Source organism: Miniopterus schreibersii, assembly GCF_964146895.1.
Source record: "Miniopterus schreibersii genome assembly, chromosome: 10".
In the NCBI taxonomy this organism is placed as follows: Eukaryota; Metazoa; Chordata; class Mammalia; order Chiroptera; family Miniopteridae; genus Miniopterus; species Miniopterus schreibersii.
The window spans coordinates 81,906,508-81,920,514 of record NC_138110.1 but is presented as its reverse complement, the minus strand read 5'-3'; the positions used below and the strand labels follow the sequence as shown (position 1 = coordinate 81,920,514).

The 14,007-nt window shown below is 57.1% G+C and overlaps 1 protein-coding gene across 6 annotated transcripts in view; it reads left to right on the top strand.

The window, feature by feature from the left end:
* Window positions 1-12,325, top strand: part of ZNF516 (zinc finger protein 516) — a 69,717-nt gene extending 57,392 nt beyond the window's left edge. For 3 of the 6 annotated variants that reach the window (XM_081149006.1, XM_081149010.1, XM_081149009.1), the window contains 3 exons: window positions 4,618-4,722; window positions 5,498-5,565; window positions 10,245-12,325. In XM_081149006.1, coding sequence (XP_081005132.1) covers window positions 4,618-4,722; window positions 5,498-5,565; window positions 10,245-10,304 — 233 coding nt within the window. In that variant the 3' untranslated portion in view covers window positions 10,305-12,325. Of the gene's footprint in view, window positions 1-401; window positions 4,344-4,617; window positions 4,723-5,497; window positions 5,566-10,244 lie in introns of those variants that run through there. The other 3 variants (XM_081149008.1, XM_081149011.1, XM_081149007.1) reach the window with 3 other exon arrangements.
* The last annotated feature ends 1,682 nt before the right edge of the window (window positions 12,326-14,007 follow it).

Genomic DNA, 14,007 nt, shown 5'->3' with positions numbered 1-14,007 from the left:
CAGTGGAACCTCGGTTCTCCAACCTAATTCGTTCCCCAAGGCTGTTCAAGAATCGCTTGTTAGAAAAACGAAACATTGTTTCCCGATAGAAATAATGTGATTTAATCTGTTCCCAGTCCCTATGATTCCCTGCTTTAACCTTTCCTTATTCCCACTACTCTGGAAAATTAGCTTCTATCATACTTTGCAATTATTTTTTTTTAACTCTGTCATTGTTCTCACAACTCTCCTTTTCACTTTGCTGCTGTCACTGACCTTAGGGCCCGTGGAGACTCCCTGTACGTATTTAATAATAATGAGCAGCAAAAAAGACCTGAAAAATATTCACAGCACAGTTTCCTGAGATGTTAACGCGAGGTGTAGGGGTAAACTGACTCACGCGCGCATTCTCTCCTTTGTAGCCGGAGAGACGCGGGACTGATCAGACAGGTATTAGCATGAAAGGGCTGTCGGGTCGAGAACCGAAGTTTTGTTCGACAGCCAAGACATTTTCCCCGTGAACAACTTGGTCGAGAACCGAATTGTTCAAGATGGGAGTCGTTGGAGAACCGAGGTTTGACTGTATATAATTAATGCATCCATCTACACACGTCCGCGGGCCCGCATTAGTGAGCAGAGTCTTGTAGACCAGGAATGTACCGTCTGAAGCTTGGGGAAAGGACTCTTGCTAGTTCTGGAAAAAGTATTAATTACATAGTTACTTCCTTTTCTGTCGGTCCCTCGGTGATGACACCTAACAGTCGTAACGGAACTGCCAACAGGTTTCCACGTGCCCATTGGGTACGATGCCCTTGGTCACGAGTTGAAGGTTGCGCTCACTGCGTACTCGGCACCCTGGGAAACCTGAGTGTTTCCCATGGAAAACAACCCAGATAAACTGACCCCCGTGGACATTCGGTCCATCGACGTCCAGGGAGCTGGAAGCACTTGGGGGGGACGTGGTTCAGGGTTGGAGTCGTGCCAGCAGAGAAGCACCCCGAATCCACTGTGTGAGGATGCCAGGCGGGCACGTGTGGGTCTGAGTCCCTGCTTTTGTCCTGTGACTTTGGAACCTGCCCAGGTCCAGGGCACCTGACCCACTTGTGTCTGTGAGCGATGCCTTCGGCTCGTTTACCCTCGGAGTAAAGCTCAGATGTTTCTCGACTAGGAGAAAACCCAGGGGTTGCCCCGTCTTGGAGATGGTCTGGCGGAGCCCTCAATCCCGGCGGCCTTGGCTCCTGTTCCAAGGGGCGCAGTGCCCTGTGGTCCTGCTCGCAGCCAGCACTTTCTGTGAACTTTCCGGAATGGAGCTGAGGGCCGGACGCCCAGAGATGTCGAGAGGCTTTATGCCCAGTGTTCGTGAGATGCAGGGAGACCCGGTGGCCTGGTTAAGGTTCCCACTCCGTCTCCTGGCAGAGGTGCTCCGGGCCCGTCACGTGCCTGGGCCCACACGCTGGGCAGGTGGTGAAAGAGCTTACAGCTCAGTGCTGTCATAGTTTCCGGTTTCAGTTACATTGAGTGTGACACTTGGCAGTGGTTCCCAGTCCTGCAGGCCGTTTACTGGGAAATGGAGTAGAGCTATATGGGTCGGACCTTGGGGTGCGATGCTGGCCTCAGGTCTTCAGATTTGGATTTTCTTGGACTCGAAAGTGAGACAGTTTCCCACTGGCCTCCAGGCCCCCACTGCTGGTTCCTTTTCCTCCTTGGAAAGTTTGTTTAGGAGGCTCTGGGGTGTTGAAGGACATGCAGAGCCTGGGTGTGGCCTGGCTGTTGGAGAGGCCACGAGGTCACCGGGTGTAAATGTCCTTGTTCCGGAGACTCCGCCTCTGCTACCTCAGTCCAGGAGGCAGGCGCCTCGTCACGGACACGTCACAGAATGCGCCAGTTTTGGTTTGGTGTCCACTGTGATTGCACCCGCCTCTCCCTGACCCTGTGGGCAGGTGACCTTTGCGCCCTAATCTGATCCTGCTCGAGTCCAAATCACCTTTGAACGTGATTCTCTGAGTCTGTCGGACCCTGAATCTTACTCTGTCTTCTGACGCATTCACGCCGTGTCTCCTCGTGGGGCGTCACCCGCAGAGTGAAGGTCACCCCTTCACGTGCAGGCCCTTGATTGCAGCTGGGCAGGAGGAAACACGGGGAGAGTCTTTCCGAGGTGGAGGAATTCATCCATCGTGTGTCCCTGACGATGTCAGTGCTGCTAGTGAGGTCCTGTGATGTTCTCGGTGACGTTTCCGTTCGCACACAGGATGTTGCTCCCAGGCGATGTCTCCGTGACCTAGGTGTTTTCAGAAATGAAGACGGTTCTCGGACACCTTTCCCCACATGGGCTTCACTGAAGGATGTTTGCGAAGAGACGATAGTCTGGAAAGGCTGCCGGAGAGGAAGGAGCTACATGGACCTGACACTGTCCCTCCCCCCAGGCTGCCAGCTGACCCCTTAAGGAGGAAGGAAATAGGTTTTCTGGGATCACCCTAACGTGTGGCGGCCAAGTCTGGAAACATGAATATAATGTGAACTATTTGTTGATAGAGCAGTAGTAAGATAACATCCCTGTCTGCCGGCTGGTGGCCAGCCCGTAGTGTTTGATATTGTGGGTTTTAGAACAAAGATAACAGTGGATAATTCTGGATACAGTAACACACAGGGTCTTATTGGGACTTAAAAATAGTCACTTATCCCAGGGACACGGTAATACGATGACAGGAAAGACTGTGCTTCCTTGGTCTGAGTCTTTCAGACGGGGGGAGCGTCGGACGCGCCCCTGGAAGGCTGGCCGGCCGCCTCACCTCCGAGTCCACCTTGCGCGGACCTCGGGTTCCGGGCCAGGGTGTCAGCCCTGCCGCTCACCAGGGGCCTTCATTTCAGATGAAGTTTGTAACCTGTTGGCTAACTCGGAATTTTGCGGTAGCTTCGGCGTATTGTTATTACTGACCACCAAGGGCAAGGGTCCTTTCTTTAGAAAGTAGAGAGAAAATGATAAGGCGGAACGCATGGAGAAACGCGTGTCTGCGTGTCTGGGCACGTGTTTGTGCCTGAGTGTGTGCACGTGTGTGCATGCGTGCCTGTGCGTGCACACCTATGCACATGTGTGTGCTTGCGTGTGCATATGTGTCTGCACTCATGCTGATGTGCCCTTAACTAAGGAGCTAAGAACTGAGTGGAGGAGTCGTTTGGGAGGAAACGGCGGAAAGATCTGCTCAGAGAGAGGGTTGGTGACCTCCCGTCTGAATGTGACTGAGACACGGCCCTGCTGTCTGTCACGATCGTCAGCCCGCGTCCCCCGTAGGCAGAGACTGTATTCAGTCCACCTGGGAACACCAGGTGCCACAGAGGTGGTCAGAGGTGGATTCCACGGGAGCACCTCTGGGTGGGGGGAGGAGTGGGGACCAAGTGCTTCTGAGCTGAGTTCCCTGGACCCAGATAAGGAAGGAAAGGCTCCCGAAAGACAGTCAGCTGCCGAACAAAGCCCGCGGTACAGCCGTTGCCACGCTGCATGTGTGCTCGGACTTGGGGACCGGGCTGTGGGCCCCCCAGGAGCCCGCAGGCCCACTCGGGCCCAGGGCGCCTCCGTCAGAAGGGACAGAGCTTTCCCTCCACCGACCTGCTTGGTGAAAACGTGGAAAGGGGCCCTCGGGTGGGGCGGCCGCTGAGTTGCGAGTCACGATTTGCCTGTTTTACGGAGCACAGGGCACCTCACCAACGTTAGCCCCTGGTTTGCCATGAATGAAAGGGGGTGAGTGTTGGTGAAAAATGTCTTGTTCCTTTTGTTCCTGGGCGAGAACCCGGTGGGCAGGTCCTTAAATTCCCCCAAGGCCCCGGTTCCGGACTCATCACATGAGAAGTCGGACGGGGCTGCTGCTGGCTCCCGCCCGGCTGCTCATTCCCCCCACGAACGCTCCCTGCGACGCAAACACGGCTGTGTGTGGTTTTACCGCTGCAGGCGTCTGAGCCGGGAATCTTGACGCAGTTTTTGCTGGTTGGACTGAGACCCCTTTACACAGAAGTCAGGCTCTCGGTCCACAGACAGCTCCCTGAGCCCCGTTTAAAAGCGTTGCTTCAGGGGTGACTCCTAGTGAGTAGATTGTGTCTTATTTTCCCATCGGGTTGAGTTTCCGTTGAGCTCGGGGAGGTCTTTGTGGGGCCACCGTGCCGTGGAAATGAGCCTTTTCTTTGGAGAGACCGCAGCGGGGAGGGGTTCAGCCGCGTGAGCATGTGGGCCTCCCTTTCCTGAGCCTCCGTTAGGATCGGAAGGGGTCGCGAGGCCAGTGCTTCAGGCCGGCTTCATTCCCGGGGGTCCCCTGTGGGCTCCGTGGGGCAGCACAGGGCACACAGGTCAGGGCCCCGTGGGTGGGAGGTGGTCGATGGGGGACAGGGGCTTGGCCCAGCATAGGGATGGGGGACGGGCCCCCCCGCTGCCTCCTCGTCCCTGTACCCCGTCCGGCCGCGCAGTGTCGTTCCGATTTGCCTGGCGTGCCGCTCGCTCGGGGCCCGGGGGTGACTGGCTGTTGGCGGAGCCTGGACGAGGGCTGACAGCCCCCCCAGGGCCTGGGCGGCCCCCACCCGGATGCCTCAGCCGGACTAATGATGGTTTTCTCTCTCCCCCCCCACCGGCACCCCTTGGCCACCGCCACCCAGGGACGCTCCGGACGCAGGCCCACCAGGGGGACTTCGTCTGTGTGGAGTGCGGGAAGTGCTTCCCGCAGCCCAGCCACCTGCGGGCGCACATGCGGGCTCACTCAGGTAGGCTCCCGGCCCCCCGCCCCGCTGTCCTGTGGGCCCTGGCGTGTCCTCTCAGGGGTTCACTCTCCAGTCCTTGGCGTCAGCATGGTCCCTGGGGTGCGGGTGATGCCTCCCCTTCTGTGGTTATGCCCATCCTCTCCCGTGCAGCCCTGAGACGGTGTTTTCTTTGCATTGTGCCCTGTGGTTTAATTTGAGATAAGCCTGTTTGCAAATGTCCCATTTTAATTAGAGTAGACGCCTCCTAAATGAATATGCTAATGGGCTGCGGTGCCTCCAGCGACAGGAAATCAAAGCCGAGCTCAGTGAGACACCCGCTGGGTCCGCACCGGCCCCTCAGGAGGCCGTCGTGAGGCCCCAGAGGCTCTTGGGCAGGCGCTGCCCCGAGACCCCGTCAGGCGGAGAGCCCTGTGTCACCCACGGGGAGAGGGAGGCTGGCGGGGTTGTTCTCAGAACTGTGAAGGATCACGCGTGAGCCAGTCTGATGCGAAATGACAGGGGCCAAATGGTAAGTGAGGCAGGAGGAGGGTCCCTTCCCACGTTGGTAATTAACATTGTCAGCCTCGGCTTGCTTCTCGGCCGCGTCTGAATTAAAAAGGGCAGGGGCCCCAGGCGGCATCGCCCTCTCTCTCAGCGAGTGTGGCAGCAAATTGGTCTTTTCCAGCGGCAGGCCGGGCGCTGGTGTCTTTTTCATGAAAGCGCCTGATCTGCAATGGCCCCGATTCCCGGGGCGTCGGAGGCTCCCGCCTGCTCGCTCACGCACCCCTTGTCCCCACAGTGGTGTTTGACTCCAACGGCCTCCGAGGTGCTGACGTCCACGCCGCCTCCACGGATGCCCCCAAACAAGTAGGTCTTCTGACGGGAGTGGTGGGAGGCTGGGGTGGCGGGGAGGTAGCGGGAACGTGAGCCACGGCGCTCGTCACGGAGCCACAGGGCTCTCGCAGGACAAGTGTTCAGGCCCCTTCACCCCGCAGACGTCTGCCCGGGGCCGGACGTGGAGCCCGGCCTGCAGGACCACCCAGCCCCCGGCGGCTGGAAACCAGAGGGTGGTTCCAGCTGTTCACGGTCTTGGAGAGACGGGTGGGGACCGGAGACCCGAGGCGTTCACACTCTCACCCCGGGTGTTTTTATGTGTATTTTCATGAGAAGAGATTATGCTCAGTCTCCTCTCTCCAGAGCTGTTTTTTCTCCATGTCCTGCACATCACACACAGCCGTGGCCCTGCACACGTGGCCTGTGTACGCGCACCGTTCAGTGTCCGCACAGCCCGGCGGACTCGCGGAACCGGCGCATGGGGACTGCGAGCCTCGCCCTCCAGCGGGGACACACCTGCCACCGTCGCTGTTCCTCAGGTCATCCTGGGCTGACGGCACGTGGTTCCAGGGCTCCCCTTCCCTTTGTCCCTCCTACAGCACGTCACGGCCGCCTCCCCACCTCCCACCAGCATCTTCTGTCGGGTTCTTGCCCTAGAACATCCATAAGTGCAGACGCTCCGCTGTGGGTGCGCAGGGTGTGTTTATACCAGGTGGACATCAGGCCTCCGGGTGGTGAGGCGGAGTTAGGGTGCCCCGCCTGGCGAACGTACCCCCCGGAGGGACCCTGCTTGCTAACGAGGGCGATGGGGACGTCGGAGGGACCCCGGGCACCCCCTGGTCTGTCTCTGGGAGAGAATGGTGAGAGGCGACGTGGCCTTGCCCAGGACCTCCTGTGAATTAGTGATCACCCTTCCCTAGGACAGATGTTACCTGGCCGGCGACTTCCTTTGTGTATGTTTATTTTTATTGCACGTTTAGAATTCCTGTTGTTGTCCAAAGCCTGTCTTCCTGTGTCATTGACAAGATGCTTTGCTGTCTGTTACCTTGTTTTACTAAGTGACTTTGCTCTCGATAAAAACCATAGTTTCAGAATGTCAAGTAGTTATTTCGCGATGCTGCTGTGACAATCCATGAAATAACAGCCCCGCTGAATGCGGAATTAGAAGACTCCCGGACACGGGTGACCTCGGCCGCACGCCCGGGCCTTCTTAACAGAAATCAGCCCCTGTGACAAGAGCCACCCGTGCGCCTGTGGGCGCGTCCCAGTGAAGTCGCGCCGTAATTGGAGAATTACACAGTGAGATCCCCCCCCCACCCCGAGTCAGGCCGCAGGGTCCTGCGCGCACCGGCGACCCATTAAGTCCACCCGAGACGCGGCTTTTCCACGTGTGTGTGACGGGCGGGAGCCCGGGCAGATGTGACTAGCGCAGGGAGCGTCTCGGGACGCGCATCCGTCCGGCTGCCGCTTATTAATTCTGCCGGAGCCTCTCCCATGTTCTGTGGTGGGGAGAAGAGCTCGGCCACGCCAGCCGCCCGACTGCGTGTTGACTGTTTCTGTGTCCGCACAGTTTGCAGGGAATTGGCAACATGTTACTCAGCCTGGAGCTGCGGGAGAAACGGTTACATTGTATCGCTGTCTGGTGCTCGGCCCGCGGAGCTCGAGAGGCTGAGCCCTGCTGGAGGCCCTCGGCGGCCAGCTGTCCCGTCTCAGGACGGCGGCCACTCGGGCCGGCGACGCGCACGCTGAGCTGGGTTCACGGCCTCCCACTCGGGGAGCTGGCGCGCTCGCCGCTGTGTCCCGGTCCTTCCGTGCGTGGGAGGCAGCGGTTGGCTGGTCTCGGGACGTGTCCGGTTCTCCAAGGAAACGCCGTTTTCCTGACCGCGCGTGGGGTTGAAGTGCCTGCCGGGCTGCCTGAGCCGGACGACGCCAGGGGAGGGTCAGCCTTGGGCTGCGTCCCTCCCGCAGCTCCCACGGTTTGCCGACGCCGCGGCTGCTGAGGGCACGTCTTAGGTTCAGAGCGCAGCTCTGTGGCTGTTTGTGTCCGGGGCAGGACGCCTTGTCGCCCAGGCCTTTTTTCGTGGTTAGTGTGCGTGAGCAACATTAACTCATGAATGTTTAAATCGGATTCTTTCCCTGGGGGCTTTAGAAACTGTGGCTTATGGGCTTAAAAACAAACAAACATATAACACCGTGTATTCCTGCAGAAATTACTGGGTGACTCCTAACATTGACGGACTTTTATAGAGACACACGCTAGATGCCAAATTACGCAATTGAAACGATGTTTGGGAATCCAGTTTTACAGGAATCGCTTATTCACTCACTAACATTATTTCTTGAGTACCTGTGATGTGATGTGCCAGGCTCTGTAATATTGGGGTGACAATTAGACGTTGGGGAGACGTCCTTTTTCCCCTGCTTTTACGGCTTTTAAGGTCATTGGGTGGTTCAGACAAGGAGACGCGACGAGCGTCCCAGAGCCTGGACTCTGGATGGCCGTGCGGGGGTCAGAAGTGGGACAGGAGCCCTGGCTGGTGTGGCTCAGTGGTTAGAGCGTCGGCCTGCAGACGAGGGGCCGTGGGCTTGATTCCCAGTCAAGGTTCGTTCCTGGCCCAGCTGGGGCGCGTGTGGGAGGCAACCAATTGATGTTTCTCTCTCTCTCCCCCTCCCTCCCTCCCTCCCTCTTTCTCTAAAGAAAAAATAGTGGAAAAATATTGGCGGGGAAGGATTAACAACAACAAAAGCCAAGAATGATTAAGGTTAAGAAAATGCCTCAATAATTATAAAAATAATAAACATTAAAAAAAATAGTGGTACAGGAGCTGGAGGGACCCAGGTGTTGGTCCGTGTGCTGAAGTGCGTGGGTTTCGCCCGAAGGCAGAGCCAAGCCCCGAGCCGGGGCACTGTCCTCGCCGTTGGGTTTGGAAGGATGTCGGTGGAGGTGGGTGGAGGTGGTTCTGGACGGTCGGCGGAGCACAGCTGTGCAGGAGCTTGGGGATCCCCGTGAGGGACAGGCGGCCGGTTTGGGGTGGGGCCCTGGGGCCCAGCTGTGGATGGAGCCTGTGGCGCAGTCGGTGTCTGCGCTCCGGGGTCGCATCCTCGCGCGTTGCTGTGAAAGGGCTGGTGCCCCGGAGGTGAGGCTCCGTCTTTACGTGGAGCATCTGTAGCTGTGGGGGTCATTCTTCCAGTTCTTGGCATGAAGGCTGTCATTATTTATACTTGTTTTTCTTTTTTTAAATATATTTTAACATTGATTTGAGAGAGGAAGGGAGAGGGGGAGAGAGAAACATCCGTGAAAAACATCCACCGCCTGCCTCCCGCACGCTCCTCACTGGGGATCGAGCCCGCGACCCGGGCCTGTGCCCTGGCTGGAAACCGGACGGTGACCGTCCAGTTCACGGGTTTTGACGGTAATTCTGATCACAAAGGTAGCTAAGAGTCCTAGCAAAATTCTACACACGAGGAGCAGTTTGTGCCCATTGTCGCTTTGCAGATGTTCTGTCGTGTGCTTGGCAGGATCGATTTCTAGTCATCAGTATTCATCGTTAGAACATTTTTTGAAAATAATATGCTGAAAAATAGGTATCATTGTCCTGTGACATTCAAAAAAACCCAAAAAACTAGAAGGGTTTTCTTAGTGTTGTGGAGAAGTGGTTTTTCTGGTATATGGTTGTGAAACATTAGAAATTAAAGTTTAAAACCAAGAAACGTTAACCCTCTCTCCCCACCCCCCGGTCTGCGCATTTAAAAGAAAACGAGTTTTATTAAGATTCTTGGTCAAAATTTAAAGACTGTGATTGTTTATTTCTTATTATTCTAAGTGTTTAAAACAGTTAAGCTGCAGAAATAATTCCAATAACAGGAAGTGAGGAAACGATGGCGGCCTGGCTTGTTTCAGCCGCGGCTGTTACAGCTCCGGCGACGGGCCTCGCGTAAGGTCGGGGCCTTCGGACGTGGGCGCGGCCTCCCTTCAGTGTCGCCGGGAGGTCCTCCCCCAGGCCCAGGCCCGGAACTCAGCTCGTTGCTCTCGGCTTTATTTCTGTCACTACTTTTCGTTACTCTTCACCCGCTCGGGTCAGACGGACCGCGTGGGGCTGTGCTGCGCTCTGCGTGGCCCCCACGTCCAGCCCGGCTCCGGAAGTGTCCCCGCGTGTGCATCTGGTTTGTGCTACAGAATTTTGCTTTTCTGAGCCCTCCCGGCCCCGTCTTGCCACCGGGTTGGCCGTTTCCCCGGAGCGGGTGCCGCTCTCGCGGGGGAGACAGAGGAGTCTGACCGTCTAGGTTGCAGGGAAGGCTCGTCTGAAGCTGCTCCTGGGAGGCAGGACAGTGTGTTTAAAACGCGCTGTCCGGCCGGGCGTGGCTCAGCGGTTGAGCCTCGACCTGGGATCCAGGCGATCGGGGTTCGATTCCCGGTCAGGGCACATGCCCGGGTTGTGGGCTCGATCAGTGACTTATCATTGGTGTTTGTCTCTCTCCTCCTTTCTCTGAAATCAATAAAGATATATTTAAAAAAATAAATAAAAAATAAAACACGTCTCCTCGAGGTTAGGGAGCTGCAGCTAACGTCGGGGTCTCTGCGGACCCCACGAGGTTGCTCCCTGGAGGTCGCTCTGTGTTCTTGGGTGTGGGTACGAAAATTCACAGCAAAGACGCACTTAGAGGCCAAAAGGCGGAAATGAGCTCTTCTGTTCTCTCCTTTTCTCACCCAGGGGAGAGACCATTCTAACCCGGACGCCGTCCAGACAGTGCCTCTCAGAAAGGGGACCTAGAGCCACGCTTCCAGCGACCCCGGTGCCCCCGACGGCCCTTAGCAGCCCCCTCCTGGACGTCCCGGCGGAGACTGACCACCACGCGCGGACGAGCCGCTGAGCCCTCCCACCGACACCCGTGGGGCGAGGCCTCTCCCAGCCGGACACTTAGAAATAAATGAAGATGCTGATCTCTGGAATTCCGTGTAGAGACCCCGCATGCATCCGTGTGCTCACCGATGTGACCCCACATTTCCTGCGATGAACGGTGGCGCTGGCGGGCACTGGGGCGCGCACGCGTGTGCGTTGCTCACGACCGAGTTGGAGACACTGGAAAAGAGCTGCTGGTGCAGCGAAGCCCCCGGGGAGGGCGGGCAGTCAGGCCGGGTGGAGCTCGACAGTGTTACTACTACACGTCCTGTCCAGCTGGTATTTAAGTCACGAAGGGGACAGGAAGGAGAGGGCGCGGTGCTGTGCACACCAGGCGGGCGGGTGGATGAGACCCTCGCTGGTCCACGGTGGGTCGCCTCCCCGGGGGGCCCTTTGCATCCCTGTGGCCCCTTTCGCGCCCCCCACCCCCCAGGGTGGCGGGTGTGGGAGTCGGCCGTGGGGACGTTTCTGTTCTGCGTCGGGAACGGAGCGAGTTGAACACTAAGGAAGCGGCTTCTGTGTTTATTCTCAGGACCTCTTGGTACAGGGCTACATTCTGCAAACCGCTCACAGAGGAAGGCTGCCCGTCAGTCTTAACAAGTGACCTGGCCACTGTGTCCCTCCCGGTCCGGCCGTTGTAGTCACGCAGGAGAGCCCTGGGCAGACTTGGGGACCCTGATCCCCAGGAGCTGGTGCTCTGGAACCTTCCCCCCCTTTCTCCCCCCCCGCCCCACCCCAGCGAGTAGGCGTGTTTTCTTCCTGGGCCTGGGGCTCTCCACAGGACGGCACCTTTGTCCCCAGAGCGTGGAGGTCCCCAGGCCCCTGGTGCGGGCGGGCGGCTCTATATACCTCTTCCTCAGTCATGCAAATGCAAGTTTTTGTGGTGGGCTTGAGGCCCCAGCAAGGGATCTTCAGCCCCGCCGTGTCCGCGGTGAGATCCTGTTCCACAGGCAGATGTTTCCTTCTGGCCCCGCGGGGCGGGCGGCACCTCTGAGAGCCTCAGAGCTTTGCACATAGGATTTTATGCATTATCAGAAAACTGCTGCCTTGAATGACAATGTTCTGTGAAATTTTTCGCAAAAGCTTTACTAGGTTTTTTTTAATTGTGAAATTTTGTAAAGGCAGGAAGCGGATTATAAACGAGCATGTGAGATATATTTTTCAAAAAAGCAATAATTTTACATGTACAGAAATTACCCTTAATCTTTAATACTGGTGAGAGCGACAGTTTACTTCATACCGTGATGGACTAGCGCAGTTTTTGTAGAAAATGGGCTTCTGATACAAAGATGTGTTTAAACACCCCCCCCCCGAAGTGTGGTTTCCTTGTTCTAATGATTTGTTGGATTATTATATTATTATTATTATTATTGTTATTAGTTAGTGTTTGGTTCTGGATTCTACTTGTTACTGAATTTAAATTACTTGACGGTTCAGGTTACTTTGTGACACTTGGAAAGAATGCAATGTAACCGGCTAGCTTATATACACATATATACATGCACACATGTATGCACACACGTATGTGTGTGTATATCTAATTTTTTACTTGCTTTTCCTGACATCTTACACCAGATGCGTCCCAGGACGACCTGTCCTGTTGGTGGGATTGGGAAAACCCTTGCAGACGTGGTTCAGTGACTGCCACCGGCCGTTTCCCTAAAGTTCTTTCGAGCAAAGTTGCAGATACATTCCTCTGTTCACCTTAGAAACCGCGAGGCCTTTCTGTTCTGATCGTTTCCCCGCAGCGATCCTTTCATTTCTCTGACTTTCTGTTTCTCGGCTGAAAGTGAATGGCCAGTGACAGTTTGGGGGACACACAGGGGCTAGCGACTCAGTCCCGGTCTGTTTCTCTGTGTTTGTCATTAAAATAATTTCTGTACCCAAAGTGACACGGAGGTGTCGTGTCCCTTCTTACTGTCTGGAAGCAGCATCAGGAGCCACCCGGCACCCGGAGCCGGATGTGTCTTCTGGGAGGTGCCTCCCCGGGGAGCCTGGTGGGCGGAGGGGTGGTTGCGGGCCGCGGGCAGAGGGTGCAGCCGGGTCAGTGCAGGTGGTCACAGCTGCACAGCGTAGAAGTCGGGTTCCACCGAGTGAACAGCCGGAGGGGACCCCCGAGAACGCCACCCTCCCACACCGCGTCCCGGCCCCACTGCGGTTTCTCCTGTGGTCCTCGGTATTGTGTCGGTTCCTTAGCGACCCGTCCCCGTCAGCCCTGCCGTAGTAGTCGACACGACTTGTGTTCTTATTTATTTAGCCGATGTGCTTTGATTTCGCTTCTGTCCGAGCGGTGGTTCTGTGCGGCCTCCTGTGAGGCACCTCTGACTGTTTCCGACTTTCTACTACCTCTGCCGATCTGCTGTTTCCTCGACCTGCACGGGACTCCGCAGCGTCGGCGTCCGACGTGACTTGGACAGTGAAGGGTTTGGCCGTCCGCTCGCGGCTCCTCCGTGTGTGCCCCCGGCCCGCCTGGGCTCCCGGGGGTTCCTGGCCCTGCGGCTGCGCTCACCCCGCTTCCCTGGCTCCCGTCGCCTGCCCGTGGTCGCGTTCAGAGAACACGTAGGTGACGAGCTCACAGACGTCTTCCAGGCCACTCACCCCTGCTCCCCAATGTGAAGAACGAACACTTACAGGGAAGACTCTGCTGCCGGTCACCGTCTCCGGGCAGCGGACCCGCTGTCCGGGCACTTTTCCGCCTGGCTCCCGGGCATGCTTAGGGCCACCTCAGGGGGACAGGTTTCGCCTTGGTCAGAACACAACACACGTTTTCAGGCCACATGGGTTTTGCCTTTTTGGTTTTGGAAAGTATCAGATGCTTTAAGGGGTCTCCCCCATAGTTATTTATTTTTTGAACTGAGAGGGAGACAGGCTTCCTGAGGTTTCTCACGGCGATTCCCCTGGGCATCGGCCTGTGGCCACCGGTGAGAGGAGGGAGGCTGATCTTAGCCAGTTTGGCCACTCCACCCCCAGGGTCCCTGACATCCCACACACAGCCACGCACGGACACGTGCCCGGGGCCTCGTAACTCGGCACACCTTAGGGTGGACTTCGGGGTGCAGCAGGGAGCAGGCCGCACCTCCCTGGGGTGCCGGCTCTGGGAGCTTCCCGGTTCTTGACACCAATAGAGTGGAGCTCGGAGGACGAGCGTCTCCTGCATCACGGGTGAGAGGTGTCCTTCCCGGCACCTGCCGCTCTCACGGCCAGGCGCTCTGCCACATTCCTTCTCGAACCCCCGCCCCCGCCCTCTCCCCCACGAGAGGCGTCAGAACGTAGGGAAGGGACCGCGCCTCTGTGCCCGGCTGCCTTTCCCTCTGGGTGTCGGCCGGGCGGGCGCTCGCCTGTTGGTTTACGGCTTCTAGCTTTGCCGAGTTCTAGTCGCAGGAGGTTTAATTCACTGAACGAAGAAAGGAAACAGTGACAGGCGGGGCTTCGGGGAGGTTCCCACGCACGCAGAGCCCCGCGTGCCCTGTGCCCTGTGCCCTGTGCGTGACCTGGGGAGGCTCTTCGCCCTTCGTCAGTCTTGCTAATTATCCTTTGAGGCAGCAAAATGCAAAAGACCATAGAATTTGTATTT